This window comes from Odontomachus brunneus, unplaced genomic scaffold (genome assembly GCF_010583005.1).
Source record: "Odontomachus brunneus isolate Ranch 3 - 2012 unplaced genomic scaffold, Obru_v1 Obru_scaffold_019, whole genome shotgun sequence".
Classification (NCBI taxonomy): Eukaryota; Metazoa; Arthropoda; class Insecta; order Hymenoptera; family Formicidae; genus Odontomachus; species Odontomachus brunneus.
Window position 1 is genome coordinate 2878383 of NW_022639469.1, and position 19377 is coordinate 2897759.

General features: G+C 40.6%; 1 protein-coding gene and 1 long non-coding RNA gene across 3 annotated transcripts in view; one reads left to right on the forward strand and one right to left on the reverse strand.

Moving 5' to 3' along the window:
• LOC116841989 overlaps window positions 1-19377 on the reverse strand; it is a 105236-nt gene that overhangs the window by 63987 nt on the left and 21872 nt on the right. The gene's annotated exons all lie outside the window — the stretch shown is intronic.
• Window positions 1-19377, forward strand: part of LOC116841987 (storkhead-box protein 2) — a 142629-nt gene that overhangs the window by 53153 nt on the left and 70099 nt on the right. For both annotated transcript variants that reach the window (XM_032810602.1, XM_032810603.1), the window contains exon 2: window positions 16798-17051. In XM_032810602.1, coding sequence (XP_032666493.1) covers window positions 16851-17051 — 201 coding nt within the window. In that variant the 5' untranslated portion in view covers window positions 16798-16850. The remainder of the gene's footprint in view (window positions 1-16797; window positions 17052-19377) is intronic.

Here is a 19377-nt window from a genome sequence, read left to right on the forward strand (position 1 = left end):
GGTTGGTTGGTTGGTTGGTTGGTTGGTTGGTTGGTTGGTTGGTTGGTTGGTTGGTTGGTTGGTTGGTCCGCCGTACAACAAAGACGCGTTGCTTGTTTTGCAACAACCGTTGAACGTCGGATCGGTTTCCTCTTACGACTAACGCTTTCCATTCCAAAAACAAGCACGAAGGGACGCGCTCTCGCGTGCTTGTTTCATATCACGTTCTCCGCGCGCACGAGAGAAATAACGCGATTCCGCAGCGCGCTCTCGAAACCCGCACGATTCTTCAGAGGATTGACGACGGGACGTGTAGCTCTATCGATGGGGAATTGAAGTTTCTAAGAAAAAAAGAGAACTAGAAAAAGCTAATGCTCATACGAACCAATAGCGAGGAAATGAGAAAGAATTTTGGAAACTAGAGAATAATTTCTATTACTAGAGGTACTTTCAATAAGTTACAGATTAAAAATTTATCCCTCTAATCTCTAATTAGTTATCTGGTTAAGATAATGTTATCATAATTATTAATAATCCTTTTTGTTAACAAAGTTCTGATTAGCATGCTGTGTTACATGAATTACCAGGACTTGATAACATCACCTTGTAAACGCAGAAAATATTGTGGTAAAAATTATCACAAAATTTCTGTAACCTTAAACCATATAAAATTACGATTGAAATCACCGAATATTTGTTAAAAAATATTTCGCATGTTTTACTGCAAAATTATTGTAATTACTTGAATGTTTCTTATATCGTATATTTAAGGTTAAATTTAGATCGTTAAATTTACTATTTTTATAGTAATTTATATTACAACTTCAGTATTGTCCCGATTTACGAGAAACATTGCAGAAAGAAATGTAATTTTAATATAAATTTTACCACAATATTTTCTTGGTGTATACTGAAAGAAAAAATATCTAAAACATTTATTCGATATTTAAATGTAAAAATATATCGATATCCATACAACATAAAGACATTTTAGAAACGTCTGAAAGATGTCCTACATGTTTTAGATGTTTTTAAGATATTTCTGAGATATATATTAAATATATATTTATTATTTGGATAATATTTGAATAATATACTCACTTGAATTTAAATTTTTTAGAATTTAGAAAATTTAGATAGGATAAACAATTACTTTCATGAAAAGCTAAGATTTTAAAGAAATGTGCATTTTCTTGTTTGAAAACTATTTTATGTGTGTATACATATATATATATATATATATATATATATATATATATATATATATAAATGTCATTATAGATACCCATCGAATAAATATTTTTTTTCTTTGATATTTGTTCTTTCTTTTTAGTGTACAGACCAGAAAACTGATTGGGGTCAACCTGATCAGAAATATGGAATAAATTTCCAGTCGGCTTCGCGATAATTCACATAATTTCTTCTCTAAAGGTTTCCTTATGTTCGCGTGTCATCGAAAGTAGCCGATATTTATTTACTTGTCGCCGATAACTTCCGGTACTTCCAATGCCTGTACGCGCTATCCTCCGTAGAAGCAACGTGCACAGAAACACACATACACACACGGCTAAATTGTTTTCCTCCTACGACCGCACTTTCCTCTCCTCGAGCAACCGCGGAAAAATAGACTTTCGACTCGATCTGTCGCTGCTCAATCGGCTTGACGGCAAATAATGAGAATAATGGCCGGGCATATCGACGCTGATGTACGCTTCTATGTCGTTGTGTTCGCGGCGAGCCCGCACGAGACACACGCTCGCAACCTCGAGGTCGATGGAAAGTGAAAACGCGTAAGTAACTCCCGTTTCCGTTGGATTGTCATACTGTCCCGATCACGCATATGCCGACGCTAACAGAGGCTGTTTATTATACATTGCCGATCTGTATCGGCCCGAATGCTACATATCAGAAACACAGGATTTCCTGCTCGAGGGAGGAATACGCGCGCACGTTTTCCCTTTCGTAGCCATAAACATACAATTCCTATACACGTTGCTTTCCATTCATTCCTTTCAATTTCCCTTCGTTAGTCGTTCTCTTGACTTATTTTATAATTGGATTTCGCGTTATAATAAATTAAAATTTATGTCAATGTTAACACAGTTTCATATTCTCTAAAAGACAATCAGAGTGTATTCTTCACTGAAATACTACACTTATAACTGACGATTCAATGGTAATCATACTGGTTTCAATACACACAAGAATAGTTTTAAATCAACATCAATACATTTTTTTATTTATTAGACCGAGGATCAAGTTAATTTCAAAACTATTTTTTTATTTATCTTACAAACTTGAGTTTTTCAGTGGAAAGATTAAATTTGATTTTTTATAACTCCTATTTCGCAAAATAGTTTTTTCCAAAATTTGTTTTGTGAATTGATATAACTATAATTCTAATAAATAAAAAAATGTATAGATACTGATTTTAGATCACTTTACTGATTTTAGATACACATTTTAGATCACTGATTTTAGATCACGTTGAGGTCAGAATGGTTACTGTTAAAGTATGATTCTTTTACAGAATAATTAATGTATTTTAATAAATGTAGTACAGAATAATTAATGTAGTTTTTTGCAATTCCCCAAATTTTATCTAATTTTTACTGCTGTCAGAGTTCTGTAGCCGCTTAAAAGAGTACCTCGTCGGACTTTCCAGACTGACACTTTTAGTGACACGATGCGGTGTATATTCTGGGAATTTCGCGATAATACGCGTGCGTGCATACGCGCGACGTACGACAACGTTCGATAATGATCCACGTGCCAACAATTAGCCATGCATCGCCGGCTCGTCATTAACTTCCCTTATATGTACGGAGAAAAGTGTATGGGAAACGATGAGGAGCGTAATGACGTCCGTGCAAACGGCGCTTCTGCCGTTAATAATAGCACTCGAGCGTCCCGCGCGTCCTTGCATGATCTTCAATTCTCATCGGGAGATCTCTCTCTCTCTCGCGCGTCCACGCGACACGCTCGTTCTCGCGAAAATACGTGCCTCCTCGCGGTGTACATTATTGTGCTCTCTCGGCGGCGGATAATGAGCGATACGATTCAAGTGCGCCTTTCTGGTCGTGACGTGACGTCGTCGCCTCGAGTTTCCGGTAGTCCCGCGAGGTAATTGTTTCGCGCCTTGGGGTAACGAAGCCGGGTCTACCGGGTATGCGGCTGCTTCTTCGGGATTCGACGGGAAGCAACGAGTTTCCGTGACGATACCTACGGTCGAATTATTACGCGAAATTGCGGCTTCATTCCGCGCTGCCGCTTTCTCCCGTATTTAAATTAATTAACGAACGCTCACGGCGACATTTACAGTCCGCGAATTGCGCTAAGTAAAATTATTAAATCAATTATCGGTTAATTATTAGACAAACGTCAGTTGCTGTTAGTTATGTCTCGGAGAGAAAGAGTGAGTTCACTCAAGTCAAATCCTCGCGGCGACTGTGCGTGCTCGTTTAGCGAGTTTATGTTGCGCCGGATTTTTCGGCAACGCATCGGCGCGCCTAATTTCGCGCTCGATGTAATACATGTGCAGCGACGTGATCGATATGTTATTAAAACGGCAGGAAAGCGCGAAACTCGCGCCCGTGTCGCTCGCAGACCACCGTTCGCGTGAAAGTCTCGCGCGAATCGATGTTTCGCAATTATGGGACTGGCTCTATCGGACGAATTAACCGTCTAATCTATTACAACGCGGCGTTAACTGTTGCCCTGAATTACGTTACGACACGAGCCATATACCGTACGTCGTCGTTCGTCCGCGCGCGACCGACGCGTGCTCGCGCATACGTAAAATCGCACGTGCACACGCGCGATCCTATCGCACGAGATGTGTAACATTGCGCCGATAGAAACAGCTTTGTAACGTTGTAGATAAATTCGAGAAGTACTGCGGCACCGTTTCTCGTTAGAGACGTCAACCACGAGCCGCTTTTCCGTTATTTCTTTTGCGATTATTGGACACTACGAACGCGTGCAATTGATCCTTAAGCAACTTTATGTCTGGTGTTATTCATCAATTCCTGTATCTCAATTTGATGCACTATTTTACACAAAAAACAATGATCCAAATAACCAGGTAACAGTCCATAAATACAAACTTGGAATTAATTATGCTCTCAATCGAAAATAGTAATTTATAACTATTATACTATATTATTGTTTCTTTTTATGTAAATTTTTCTTAATTTTACTATGTTCCTAGTAATGTAAACATAGATTCTTATAAGATTTATCTTGCTCATAAGGTCTCTCTCCAAGAAATATGATAAATTTCGCTACATTGAGAAAAATATCCGAAAAATAAAAAAAATATTTATTCGCTGAGTACTACTAACACATTTACTTCAATCTAAAAATTTTTTTTAAATAAAATAAACAATTATTTTCACTAAAAGCTAAAGTTTTAAGAAAATATATATTTTCTTATTTGAAAAATATTTTATATTAGTATAAGTGAATATTTTTATTTATAATAGAGTACTGAGAAAAAGATGTTTAATATTTGCAATTATAACACAGAGAAATAATTACTACAAATTATGACTAAGAAAACTATTTTTTAGTAAATTCTAATATAGTGTTAGTGATAGTGAAAAAGTAGTGAAAGTTTTTAGTTATAAATCAATTTTTTTTTCAGGATATTCACCGCGAATATATATTTTTAAAATATTTTTCCCTTATAAAAACATAGCAAATCTCGTTAGAAACATGGCAAATTTTTTAACAGCACACACACGTTTCAGTTCTTAAAAAAAAAAAATATATATATATATATATATATAATAAAATATAAAATATACGAATAGAATACATATGAAATGAAAGTCTGTAGAATGTTTATCTGTTCCTTGGTTACAAAATTTTTTATGGTAATTTTTACTACGAAACTCTCTGTGTGGGATCTGATGTAAATATCGCGCAAGTGTCACAACATTAAATATTGAGTCTCTTCAGTAACACTTCAAGTTCTGTCGAACTTGTAGAGTTAATGCGGGACCAAAGTTTCGACTCGGGAAAGCCTACGTCAACGAATCTCGGGCAGCGTAACGAGGACGTTCGCACGTGTATGGCAAATCGCGGAAATGAGAACGCACCGTTCTGTTCTTTTCAATATATCCGCCGTGTACGGCACGCTACTCACGTGCGGGGGTTCATGTGGCAACTTTTCTTTTCAGTGTCACGGAGTCTTCACGGCGAGATGCGCCTTGCATTTCACGGCGGCGATCTAATTCCATTAACGGGTTGTTATTATCGCGATCCAGGCGCGCGGCTATTATTCGCGGGATTCTCTGACCGCGGAAAATTACGCTGCATTCCCGTCCAAGGACTCCGGCCGTCCTTACGTCCGGTGTAATTTATCCTGCCAGGTTGAACCACCTTCGTCGCGACGCGAACCGGTAGTCACACTCGAGTGCGGTTGACATCCTTTGGTCGCGCGTATCCTTGTGCCTCTCCCGTTCGTGTTTCTCGCTCTGAGAGCGCTATGCTCGTTAGCACGTTACGAAACCTGATTTTCCACAGCGATATTTTCCGAGAGCGCGGTGGAATCGCGCGCGAAAAAGTGTCGCCGGCATTACCATTCGATCGCGCGCGCGTGACGTTATTTATTAACTAGCAACGCCGTTCGCGATACTCGCTCCTGTGCCGTCTCTCGCTTCAGATAAACACCTATTTCGTACTGCTTCTGAAAGCAGGATGCTCAGCGCAAATATCGCGCTTCCAGCTCAAATATGGTCATAAAATCCGGTTCATCGAATTCGGAAGTCAATAAAATCGAACGACCGACGATAACCGTGCGCGCGCTACATTTGCATGCCGCGGCAAGGGAAGAGAGGACGTTTCTCTCGCGTAGTAAAATTCATTCCGCAAATAACGAACGAACGAATCCGCGCGCGCGCGCGCGAGAAGAGATACCGTTGGTTTAATTGCGCCTAACGTTCATTGAGCGTGTATTAATGACAACTTTCGCGCGGCCGCCTATTCGCCGCTCGCACATGTTCCCCAAAGATTATACGGGTGACATCGAAAGATAGCGCGCGACGCGCTTCGGAACTTTCTAGCGCGCATGTCAGCGATCTAGGATAATGCCCGGCGATTCCGCGGATATAGCCGGACATCAAAACGTAAACGATCTCCGACAAGGCTCTCCCACGTGCTCCTTGTTCCGGGGTGCGTGCCGCTCTCGCGTGGGAGAACGCTCTCGCTTCGGCGACGAACGGTAGCCCGACAAGTGTGAGAGAGAATCGCTTGACTCGATATTCACCACCAGTACTGGAAATCTGTAGTTCGTATTACGTAGACCGTAGATTTTCAGTACTGACAGGGAGAGATATTAGAACGCAGCCTTGGCCATCCCGGCGCGGGATGGCGGAATCGATATCAATTTTCTCTCTCTCTCTCCTTGATTCGATGCCGCGATCGAGCTCGTTGGCGGACGTCGTGCTGCAGCCTTTCTCCCTGGTATTATTTCAATAATGTTCACGTACGACGCGACGCATTATCCGCGCGCTCGCAATTGACATCCTTTAAGCGCCGTCCTCTCTCTCTCTCGTTGGCGTCGCCCGTGTGTCCGCGCGCTTTACCGTTGCTCGTTATTACGACGGGGGAAACCTCGGGGTACCGTGGTAGCCCTTGGTGACCCCCGTCAATGCTTTCCTTCGCGCGAGTGTCTATCTTGAGAGCTATTTCGCGACGCGCAAAACGCTTCTCAGCCGCGCATCGACGCGCCTCAACGTCCGGCCGGTATCGCCGTTCGCGATTTTTCCACCGCGTATATCCTCCGCGTGTGCTTTTTCCACGTCGCCGCGATGTCCCGAAGGTGGAGGCGTGAGAACCGGGTCTGCGGCATACGTCGAGGATATCTCCGGAGTATCCTTTCAACGCTTAACCTTCTCTCTCGCGGGTGATCCTATGAGACGCCGCCATGAGGAAGGAAGTCCACGTCGTTCGCGTCTTCGGTTTCATTCGCGGAGATATTGAACTAGGTCGCGATTGTGGAAGCCCGCGTCTTTGCCAAATCGCGCGGGATTAGAGGGATGTCGTACTTGGCAACTTTAACGACGAAATACTATCTTCTTTTCGCAAAGTTTACGTTTACGTGGTGTTGATGTAAGTTTACGTTGGGTTGGTTGCACAGAATCACAAGTGCTCTTACACAGTGAAAGTACGTGCAATAATGAATTGGAGCATTGCTCGATATATGATGAAAATTATAAAAAATTTTAAAATGACATCTCGAGCTGTCAGTTGGTGTAATAAATATTTACTTGATACAAGCGTTCTGCGAGCTTGCAAGTATCGTACGTGTGTTTGTTCCGCTCACGCAAAAATTTCAAAGAATATTTCCGTATTATACATTTGCAACTGAATTTAGAAACTCAAAAATATACGAAAAGTTTGCAGAAAGATTTTTATATATGTGGATGGTTATGATTGAAATGATAAAGTACGCTGCAAAGTTATTGCTAAAGTTCAAACAACTAATCAACTTAATTTCGGTATATCGAGTGAAAAAATATAAAAATTTATTTGGTGGACGTTAGTAATATATTTAAATCTAAATTTAAATAAACAATTGCTTTTACGAAAAGCTAAGGTTTAAAAAAAATATATATATATTTTCTTATTTGAAAGATATTTTATATTAGTATGAATAAATATATATCATTAGTATCTACTAAATAAATATTGGTTTATTTCTCAGATATTTTTTTTCCTATAAGTGTAGTAATGACATTAGCTGTCTCTGGTATCAATGCCACGTCTCAGCTGTCACGGCTGTCTTTCAGCTTCTGCAGTTAATTCTTTCGCTGCGTGTTTCGTTATTACCGTGAAAATGCGCGGTAAATTGTCGCGTTGTTTGTCGTCGTTCGGTTTGTATATCGAGTTGCAAAATAGACGCACGCGTGTACCAACGACCGCGCAGTATGCAATAATCCAGCGCATATAATGCTAATGCGACAGGTCGGGCCCGATGGAACTCCCTGCGTAACGCTAATTGAGCCCGGTCCGGCGGACACAATTATGTGTCTCTTAAATGGAAACCTGGCGTGTGGTAACTTTGCGTCTCGAGTTTCTTGATATCCTATTACGCCGAACTATGTCGGTCGCGCGCGAAGCGAGAGTCACGCAACTTTTTTCCAACCAGAAAATCAGCGAGAGGTGGGCCTCTCGGTGCAGACGCGGCTCGATGAATTTCTATCCTTTTCCCTGAGTCTCGAGCCGCCGGTCTTCCGTATTGACGATCGCCTCCTCGTCACGTGTAACGATATCTTTTCCCCTCAGATTTTTCAGGTACAACGATAATGACAGTAATTTCCCGATAAGTCGTCATATCGAGGGGAAGCTCTCGGATATTAATGACGAGTCTTCGTAACGTCAAAAGATGACGGCCGATCGGTACTTTCTATTTGCATTTTCATCGTTCGTATAAGAATTTATCATACTTCGAGGCCTACGCCGGGTCGATGTAGCCGCACGGTGTAAGCCATTGATAACCTGCTCGTCTCGTTTAAAGTCTCAATGGACACCTCCGGCGAGATAGACGGCGGTGTGGACGGAGATTTGTCTTTATTTGGACTTCCATTAGGCCGAGACGTTGTTTGATCGTTCCCGTTACACGTTTTACGAGAATGGCCCGAGAAGTACTTTCTAAGGCACTCGACGGGGTCCGGCCGGTCTCCGGCGAGAAGGTCGACGATACATCAAAGGATCGCAATGAGCGCACGCGGTGTCTCACGCGAAGAATGAATTTGCTCATCGGATATGAAAGTTTGTTTTCTTAACAACCCCCCACGGCCCGGTGCGGTTCCGAAGTGGTATAACGTGCCGGACGCCGAGGGAAAGAAGTAAAGAGTAAAAAAGTTTTCGGAGAAAGAGACGCCGGAGATTTATCGGCGAGATTTCGCGCTTCGACAAATTGTCGGACGAGTCGCCTAGCGGCATATTAATGACGCAGCCGTGTCAGAAAGAGCCGGATAATGTGACACGTAACTCATTTCGTTATAGATACACGAGAAATAATTTAAATAAAAAAAGTATAAGACGCCAGAGAAACGTCCACTAACCGGTATTCATTATGGTACTCGTGCACGGATTTTATTGAATATTAACTCTTTCAGGACGGTTGCTCGGGGAGATAATTATAGGGAAGTACGTGTTGTATGGGTTTTTGGGGTCGTTAAATCCGAATCTGAGATTTTTAGAATCCGAATCTTAGATTTTCAAAATTCTGTGATCCAAGATGGCGAACCCAATATAACGGAAAAAATTATAAATAATATAAATATCACTCAATTTCCGTGAAATTTGAGTTATTGAATTTTTACATAACTTAGTATCTTGAAAATCGTCATATTTGATCCGCTATTTTGAATTTTATATTTTTTATTTCAAATTTGGAAAGAGCACCCCAAAAAACCCCTATATACCAATTTTTATGAATATCGGATCGATAGTTTCTGAAATTCATGCATGAAGGCCGTAGAGTATCAAAAGATGTTTTCCGCCCTGAAAGGGTTAAGGTATATGTGGGAATTTATTTTAATTATTTGCTATTTATTATTTATTTTCTCTTGAATCGCCGTGCATCTTAATATTTGATATCTGCGCCGAGAACAGGCAGAGAGAGTGCCGACTATAATGAGTGTTTTCCTTTATCTATTGTACTGAGAGAAAAGAATAGTTGATCTAAAATTATATCTAAAAATATAGTTATTTTTTAATCCATCCATATTTTTTAGTTGTTCCAACACGAAAATGGTAGTGGTAACATGCATATAAAGCTATTATCACTAACAGTATAGTAGAATTGAGTTTAAAAAATAGTTCTCTTGGCCATAAGTTATAGTAATTATTTCTGTGTGATTATGGTTGCAAATATTATTTTCCCAGAGTGTGTATACATGGAGAAAATATATTATTTTCGTTTCTTCTCATATAAATTCTTTTCAATTCCACTTTGTCTCTAGTAAGAATAAATTGCCAGTAAGTTCTGCTTTCAGCAGGGACGTGGTAAATTTCGCTAGAGATGTAGTCAATTTTTTATATATAATAGCATATTTCAGTCCCAAATATAAATAACACACACACACACACACACACACACACACACACACACACAGAGAAATATTCCTGCAAAGAGGATAAATTCTTCTTTTGAATACATGTTAATGAGTTTTTCTAAAATTTGTAATGAGTATATTTTAGAAACTATTATGAAGAAAATATTCTTCATTGAATTTAACTGTTTCTCAAAGGAGAGAAAGTAAATTGAGTAATCGCTTTCCTTAGCAGTAAAATGATACTTTTCTGTGTGCGTTCATATGAGATAAAGAGATAATCAATCACTGCAGAATATCGATCCACTTCTCGGTTACAAGATTCCGTCGTAATTTTTCTCACGAAATTCTAGACCCTCTGCGCGCGAATACAGGTGAGTGCTTCACAGTGGAGTAGCGTGACTTGAAACGGGACACAGGATCGTGTTAACTTCGACGGTCAGTGTGTTCACGCGAGTAAAAGATCGTTAAAAGCGCGATACGCGACCCAGGGCCGATCAATTATCTGCAGAATGCGCGGAGTTACGAGCCACGCGCAATTATCAAGTTACATCGTTTTGCGCCGTCCGCGCGATCCATATATTTCCGTGAACGTGTTAATCCGCCCGGGAAATTAGCCCTCCGTCTCTGAAAGCGATTCGATCGGGGATCGATGGCGTCGTCCGTCTCAGAGAGAGAATAGCCGCGTTAACGTGGACTTGGCGCGCGCGCGCTCTTCTATTTCCGACTACGTCGTCCCGTTCTTGCCGAGCGGGGCCCGCCGAGCGAGACTTCGCAGTGATTACTGTAATTACGATTATAATGAACGAGATCGCAGAATCCAGGTCGCTCGTGACTACGAGGAATCGGAAGGAGACATTCCACTTTCCAGCGACGCGGTAGCGATCGGGGAAAAGCCCGGCGCGGCGCGGACAGGGAAATTAACGCGAGAGCGCTAATTAATGCGCCGGGTCCCACGCAATTCGATTGGCGGCCGCGGTTCAGGTTCAGGGATGTGCGCGTGCAGCGGTGCAGTGCGGCGCAGCGAGACGAGTACAATCGACGAGGGACATTAATGAGTGCCGCCGCCGTCGCCGTCGTAGCGCGAACGAGCGACCTGACGTCGACGACTGCCGCGACGAGTGAGTCATGCGGCAGGAAGTCCTTTTTCCGCGAGGCACGGTCGAACACCTTCCGCTCCGCGAACTGGTACAAGGTGAAATCGAACGGTTCGACATGAAGAAGATGAAAAAGAAGATCGACTACTCGATTTCAGACGATCCTTCACCCCCGTCCGCTTACCGCCGCGAATTTCGTCTTGCTTTCGGAGCGACTTTTTTCCCTCGTGTCGCATCGGGGGGGTCAAGTGAAATTTTATGCTTCGAAAAAGACTACAGCTTCGAGATTTGAACCGATTTTTCTCTTGTTTTAATGAAAGCTAATGAAATCTAGAGCAACTTTGTCGAGTCAGATTTTCCTTTGCTTCCATTCTTTTAAAACAGATTAAAGAAGTTAGGTTTAGAAATGTTTTTCGATCAAATAAATAGATGACTCATTTCATATTTAATTTAATGTCAGGCACAGATATTGATATTGAAATTAGATATTCAAACTCCGATGGTGGACTTGGAAAAAGTCATACAAACTAACATAGCCTCGGTAAATTTTATCTTGACTTGACAAACGTAACTAATTGAAATAGTATCTGATTTTAATGAGTAGGAACTACGGAATCAAGAGAGACTAAATTATTACTATTATATTATATTAATCATGTTATTAATTATAGTGAAATAATAAATTTCAGTTTCTCCGCGTCTATCGAAGTTGATTTGAAAAGAAAAATCTAAATCCAATCTTTTTTTACGTCTGATTTAGAAGAGAAGGGAAACGAAAAACAAAAATCTGACTCGAGACAAGGTTGTTCCACATCTCACTAGTCTCGGAATCAAACGAAGATGAATCCACGCGGCTCAAACCCGGAAATCTAATATTTCACTAGTCTTTTTTGAAACACTGAAATTTCATTTGATCCCACCGGGTGCGTGGGCTGGCGGGACTGCGAATGGTTTCTTCGCAAAGATAGTCGCAGATAATATAAACTATTTGCCAAGTACGCGACGAGAAAATTGCCCCATTGTGAGCGGTGGGAATAAGAGATCGGCCGATAGCGGGGTGGATAAAAGTGCGGCAGACAGTCGCGCTCAGAGAACGGATGGCACGATAGACAACGGCGAACACGGGAAAGATTAGATCCTATTAAATCTTATTCTCCTCTATATCCGCGCGAATCTCTTTTTCCTCGATATTATACCCGCGGGGTATCATCAGCCGGCGACGCGATCGCGTGAGAGAGGTCGCCATTTCGCAGGGGTATTATTCAATGTCGCCTATTACCACGCACAGCACCGCCGAGTGTGTGCCACAACTACCCAATTATCCTTCGATTAAAAAATAATGCGATAGTTGCGGTACACGGCCGTGTCCCGTACGCTCGTTACGCATCACAAAGTATCTTATCTGCATTATCGGACATTTATCGACGTCAGGAAATTAACTTTGGCTTCCATTAACCATGCGGCACTTTCCAATAAAACGGTATTCTGCGCCCGTCGCTATCGCAAAATAAACGCGCGAAACGGCATTAGCCCGCCGACTAAACTTCGAGACGATCAATCTTTTCGCGTTAATCCGATCCTATCAACGCGAGATCTTTTTTCTCATCCACGTAGAAATAATGTGGGTGTGTATGTATGCGTTATTATAGCTGCGTAATATCCGCGAGTTATCGGTTCCTCTGCTCTCTAAAGTTGTTGGAGTGAAATTTCACTCGAGGAGTTGAATGACCAGCGAATCTCGTGTGATTTTTCGCTCGCACAGAGCGAATTCTCCCCTTTGAATCGTCGAGTGAATATTTTCACTCGAAATTGAAGAGTGAATCTAATGCACATTTAGTTTCTCAGTACAGTTTCAACAGAGAGATTCTTTCTCGATGCATTTTAGAACATAGCTCTAATGAGAAAGAATTTTTAGGAATAAATAATAAAAAAAAGTCTTCTCAATTAAACTATCAACCATATTGAGAGGAAAAAATGATTAATCTAACTAAAATTATAATCATTTTTGGTTCCTATCATATTTTTTATAATAAAATAATAGAGAATATTGTAGTAGAAATTACAATACAATTTTAGTATTCTAGTAATAGACTGGCATTATGATGAAAATTGCAATTAGACATAATAAAAGTGATAATGAACATAATAAAAATGACCAAAATTAAATGTAGTAAAAATTATTAAAATTATTTATGGTTATTTTTACTATGTTTTATATTATAATTTTCGTAATAGTGCCAGTCAAATTCCCGAATCACTAAAATTGTATTGTAATTTTTACTACAATAATATTTCCGTGTAGTAACATATACTATATAAGTTTATTATAGGAGAATTTAATAAAAAAAAATTTTTTTTGACCATTATTTATAGTAATTATTCTTATATGTGATAACTCTTTGTAAATTCCTTGTAAATCTCTGAACGTTAAGATTCACGGGAGCATATGATATGTGTTTTGTTTTCGTAAAATAAAATATGGGGGAGCAATACCGATATAATATGGCTATAGAACTCTCGGAAAAAATGTCTAATTGGATTAACCAAATTTTTGATGAAATGTGAACGAGCCAAAAAATTTCGGTTGATGTTGTCAGAATTATGTGCAAGTTAACCAGAAATCTTGAAAACTTGAACAGATGACTTCTGATGACTTCTGAATGACAGAATCCTGATGACTTCAATCAGAATTTCTGATTCCTTCATACTTCACTTGAAATTGAGTTGATCCATAATTACAAATAACAAACACAGGATAAGAAATATTTAGGATAAGAGGTAAAAGGTAAAAAGGAAGGAATAGGATAAGAAATAGGATAAGTAGCGAAAAGGAAAAAAAGAAGTGGGTGTAGAAAAAAGAATGTAGAATAAGGTTAAGGTAAAACCAAGAACTTCCTGGCATTGTAAGCTGAAGTAAAAATTAAGAGGATATCATACAAATAACAAACACTTTTTTGTCAATGAAGCGAGTGTAAAGGTCATCCACGACGTCTCTTTCTTGAATGCGATGTGGTACATTTGGCCGCGCGAAACGTCTGGTGATTAGGGTCAGACTTGAATTCGCGTACACGGTTCGAATCGATGAGACAATCTTGCGCCTCTGGCTCAGCTCCAGAAAACTGTGACAGCGCACGATGAAGGCCGACGGCCATTCCGTCGTTTCTTATTACTCATCGCCCTGTCTCTCGCGAGCCGAGAGCCATGTGGATTTTCGCGAGTAAGGGCGTTTCACCCTTCGCACGCTGCCTATGAACAGCTAAATCAATTAGACGCACAACGTAGGAGGCGTTGATACAATATAAGGGATACGTGACGTTGCCTTCTGGCATTTAGGAGACGAAGAGCGAGGCGTTCGCAGGATTTCTCAACCCCGGCCAACAATCAACAGTAAATTTCTTATAAATTTCTGAACGTTAAGATTCACAGGAGCACGCGACATGTATTTTGTTTTCGTGAAATAAAATATGGGGGAGCAATATCGATGTAATATGGTAATACGATTCTCGGAAAAAAACAGTTGGTTGAATTAACAAAATTTCTGGTGAAACGTGAACGAACCAGAAAATTTTGGTTGAAATACCAGAATTTTGCTCAAACTAATTAGAAATCTTGTTAGCTTGAAGAGGATTCTGGTGACTCCAACCAGAATTTCTGGCTCCTTTATACTTCATCTGAAGTTCGAGTAACGAATCAGCGAGCGAAACTTGCTAGAAAATTTAATCTGGTCTGTACTAGCTAGCTACTAACTTTTGATTCTAGCTAGACAGTTACATTTCTTCTAGGGTCTTTCTAGGATCTTATTGTCAGAAACACAGAAAGTTGGATTTAGCACAGCGTAACTACAGATTTTGTAGTGATGTCTTACTTCCATTGGACAAAATCAGCAAGAACAAAACTTTTTTTCCGTGCATAATAGCGTACATAAAAGAAAAAATTTGGTTGAGTTAACATGACAATGAATAAACCAAACACATTTTGAGCCAAAGTTTGTTCATAACAATCAGAATTTTATTTAATTCAAGCAAAATATTTGGTTCGTTGATTGTCACGTTAATTCAGTTGGACTTTTCTGCTTCGCGCAATGTAATGTTATTTCGTATAAATTAATTTTTTTATTTGAATCATATCGATGCCGATAGGCAGAGAACATGGTGCACGTTCAGCTGAATTTTTGGGGGCGGAAGGAAAACGAATAAAAATTTGTAGCGAACCGAGAACCACTGATCCTAGAAGAGAATATCCTACGAGCCAGGTTTCCTGCAACGCACGGTCAATAAAGCAGCTGTATGCGTCGTCCATGGACGCGTGTAGAGGCATCGCGGAGAGTCTCTCACGTCGTCTGTAACTTTCGTGAACTTGTATAATAGTGCGATGAACTCGCCGCTTTATCTCTCTCCATGGTACGGCGATAAGAATAATTGGACGTGAGACTGCACGAGGGAGAAAGAGAGACAGAGAGAAGAGAGAGAAAGAGAGAGAGAGAAAGGGGGGAAGGGCGGAGGTCTCTGTTGCGTAAAATTGCAGGTCATTCGCGCAGTCCTCCGCCATCGAGCGTATCTACAGTTTTGGGTTACGTAACGTATAAAATCGTCCGGGCGTCTTTTCGTGTAATTTTATGGAACGGATCGTCGAATGGCCGGCGGCCTTCTTTAAATTTTAATACATCTCGTCGGCAGGGTGCAATTAACTCGATTATTTACCTCTTATTTTCTTTGGCTCGTTGTGCAAGCACCGGCCTATCGGATTGAATTAACAGAACATTATTTGAGGGATATATATTGATTTCATCTTTGATAATTATATAATTTGATGTAATTATTCATTTTGTCCATCTAATTCCTTTCGCATCCTATAATTTAAAAAAAAATATCCAAGAGATAAAACGTGGATATTACATTACATACGTATATGTGACATATGTATCTATATTAATATAAAATATTTTTCAAGTGAGGAAATATACATTTTTCTAAAAAAATTCACGGAAAAAGAAAGTTTGATTGGATTAACTAAATTTCTGATGAACAAACCCGAAATCCCGATTAAAGTTACTAAAATTCTGTTCAAGTCAACAAGATTTCTGATTAATTTAACAGAATTCCGATAACTTGAATCAACATTTTCTAGTTCATTCATGATTCATCTGAAATTGTTGATCCGACCAAACGTTTCTTCCATGTTAATTTCTCATGAAAGCAGTCGTGTCTTCTATAACTAAAAGAATTTGAATTCAAGTAAATATGTCACACACACATTATACGAACAAAATAATATAATTTTTTTCCATATAAATTCTTTTCAATTTTACTATATTTTAATACCGCGAATAGATTACTAGTAAGGTCTATCTTGCTAAGTAATTTTCGGTAAATGAAAATTTCGCTAGAAACATAGCAAGTATATTAATAGTACATTTCATTTCCTAAAATATAAGTAGCACATAGGAGCGAATTGCTGCAGAATGCCGATCTATTCTTCTTGGTCACAAAATTCTATAATAATTGTTACTGTAAAATTCTTTCTCCGTACCTACCGAATAAATATTTCTATTTTTTAGATATTTCCTCTCTCACCCTAACGATACAACGTCTAACAATAAAATATCCTGTTTTCACGCGAGTTGCTTAGTGCACGTCTTCCTCTTTCTGTTGCAGATTTCGTAATGCCACCGCCGTATCATCGACTTCGTTAGCGGCGGGCCTTCGCAATGGCCTCGATCTTAGGAGACGGAACAGGCCCCGGTGGGCCCGGGCCCTCCCGATGCCTCTTGCTGTTGCAGAGGTCCTTGGCGATTCAGTTGACCAGAGGCCCGCCACCTCACGTCACGAATACCGGTCAACGAGAGAGTCCGAAGGAACATCCAGCCGACGAGATGTGGATGTACGATAAGGGTTACAATTTGTTTCAGGTGAGTAGACACGTCGCCGCGTTGTCTGGCTTCATCGCCGTTCGACTTTCTTCGCCGTTTTGTCGAATCGCGAGTCGGAACTTCTATACCTTTGATTTTTCGCCGGCAACAAACAACGCGCGCGCACGATTTGACGTTTCCGCGAACAACATCGCGTGCTTCTTTCGCTCGGCAGAGATCGTTGGCGCCGGAAAAGTTCCGCGGAAACGAACGTTGGAAGAAGAACGATGCGCGTCGCGACGACGTCCGTCGCCATCCTCATCGTCGTCGTCATCGTTCGCTTTGTTTCCTCTACTTCACCGACACGCGGGTCCTTTACGGTAAAACGGACGTTGATTGCTCGCACCGTTACGCCACAATGAGACAATGTGAATTACGAGCAATTTCGCAAAAGTAAGCATAATCGAGGAACGGCAGGTTAAACGGCGGAAGCTCGTTCTCGCGGCGGTGCTGCGCCGGCGTCATCCGGCCCTTCGACAGTAAATTTCGCGTTTTACGTCCAGAATTCCTTCCACGGATGGAGCGAACGGCGAAACGAGAGATGCCCGCCGGACGACACCGGCGGCGCCGCGCGCCTCGTAATCCTCCGCGTGCCGTCCTCGACTTATCGCCTCTTCAATGCGTAACATGCAATCGCTGAATATTCAACAGCGGCGCGCCGTCTCGCCTGGAAAATCGTATTAATTCTTCCACCGACACGGCTGCGCTCGGCCGAGAGCGAATTTTATTCTTTAAAGTGTAATCAGTGTATTCTCTCTCTCTCTCTCTTTCTCTCTCCTTCCCTGTCTCTCTTTCTGTCTCTTTCTCTCTTCGCTGAAATAGCTATACTTATGACTGATGGTGCAGTTATATAAGTTATATAAGTTATACACACAGCAGTGCATCCAGTAAAATCTCGGGCAAAGAATAATCAATTAGTAGTAGTAATTGCGACTGTTCCTGTTACTAATGCATTTGGCAAACACAGACAACGTCAATGCACGTAAATCGCATGGAAGCCGTTAATTCCCGAGTAGAAATTGTACCTTGTCAGTGTCTAGCCACGAAATAGTAAATTTGTGCCTAATATCTGGCCGGTAATGTAACGCTCGATTTTTCTTAGTGGCTAGACTTATAAGTTAGCTGATGATTAAATAAACAAGTTACAATTACGAGGTGAGAAACCATAGTAGCTGCTAGATGTAACACACAATTCTGCTTTTCTTCGAGATTTTTATGAAATTGACGTAATTTCAATTTTTATTTGTTACCAAAGTTTAAAATGCTAGCGGTGATATAGTAGCTAGATTATGTATTTTAAAATAGACTGATCATCTACCTTATTATATTTTATATGTAATGGCTGGACAACGGCTAGATCACAAACAAGATTCTGTACTTCAGTGAATAATCAACGAGTAACGAATCAGCGAGCGAAACGAGCTAGAAAATTTAATCTGATCTGTACTAGCTAGCTACTAACTTTTGATTCAGGCCGGACGGTCACATTTCTACTCGGGTCCCATTGCCAGAAACACAGAAAGTTGGATTTAGTACAGCGTATAACTACAGATTTTGTAGTGATATTTTACTTCCACTAGGCAAAATCAAGATATAAGATGGAGCAGTGAAGTGGGAATGTTTCCATTGAAAATCAGTGAACACTCACTGACTACCGGTGGAATATTCCTGTTGTTCTGCTGTTTCAATCAGAAACGTTTTTACCGATGCACCTGAAGAGAATATCTGACACGAACGGTATTGCGTTGAGAGAGCGCGCGATGAAATCGAAATTGAGATAAAAAGGGGGAAATTAATAAGGAATAAAAAGTAGATCGAGAAACAGGCGGGATTTGGCCACTGAAGAGATAAAGTCGGTACGTGACTGTTCGCAATAACGAAGTGCTCTCACTTTTCAACGAGTACGTACTCGACGGAGAAGCACCCTTGCGGAAAAGTCAACGAGCGAGCTCTCGTTTTCAGAGTTAATAAGGAACGTCGATGCGGGTGACAAAGCGAGGGTGCTGAATCGTTGAATATGCAACAATAGCCTGCTTTCGGGCTCTTAAAAGTCGTGACCCACTCATCGAGTGGCCGAAAATCTCGCGGAAGCGATCGTGACGACATGTTCAGTCACGACTCGAAATTTTGATTCTGCTTTCAAATTCAATATTCCATATTAACGTCTACGTAGTTTGTGAAGACTTAACCCTTAACTTGTGTCGTGAAAAACTGTAACGCATCTAACGTCGTGGGTCCGGTGGACCCTAACCAGTTCAAAGGCTAATAAAATAAAAATTCCTAGTGTTTCATAGGTTTTTAGTTTTTATTTTAAATGTTTGAACAT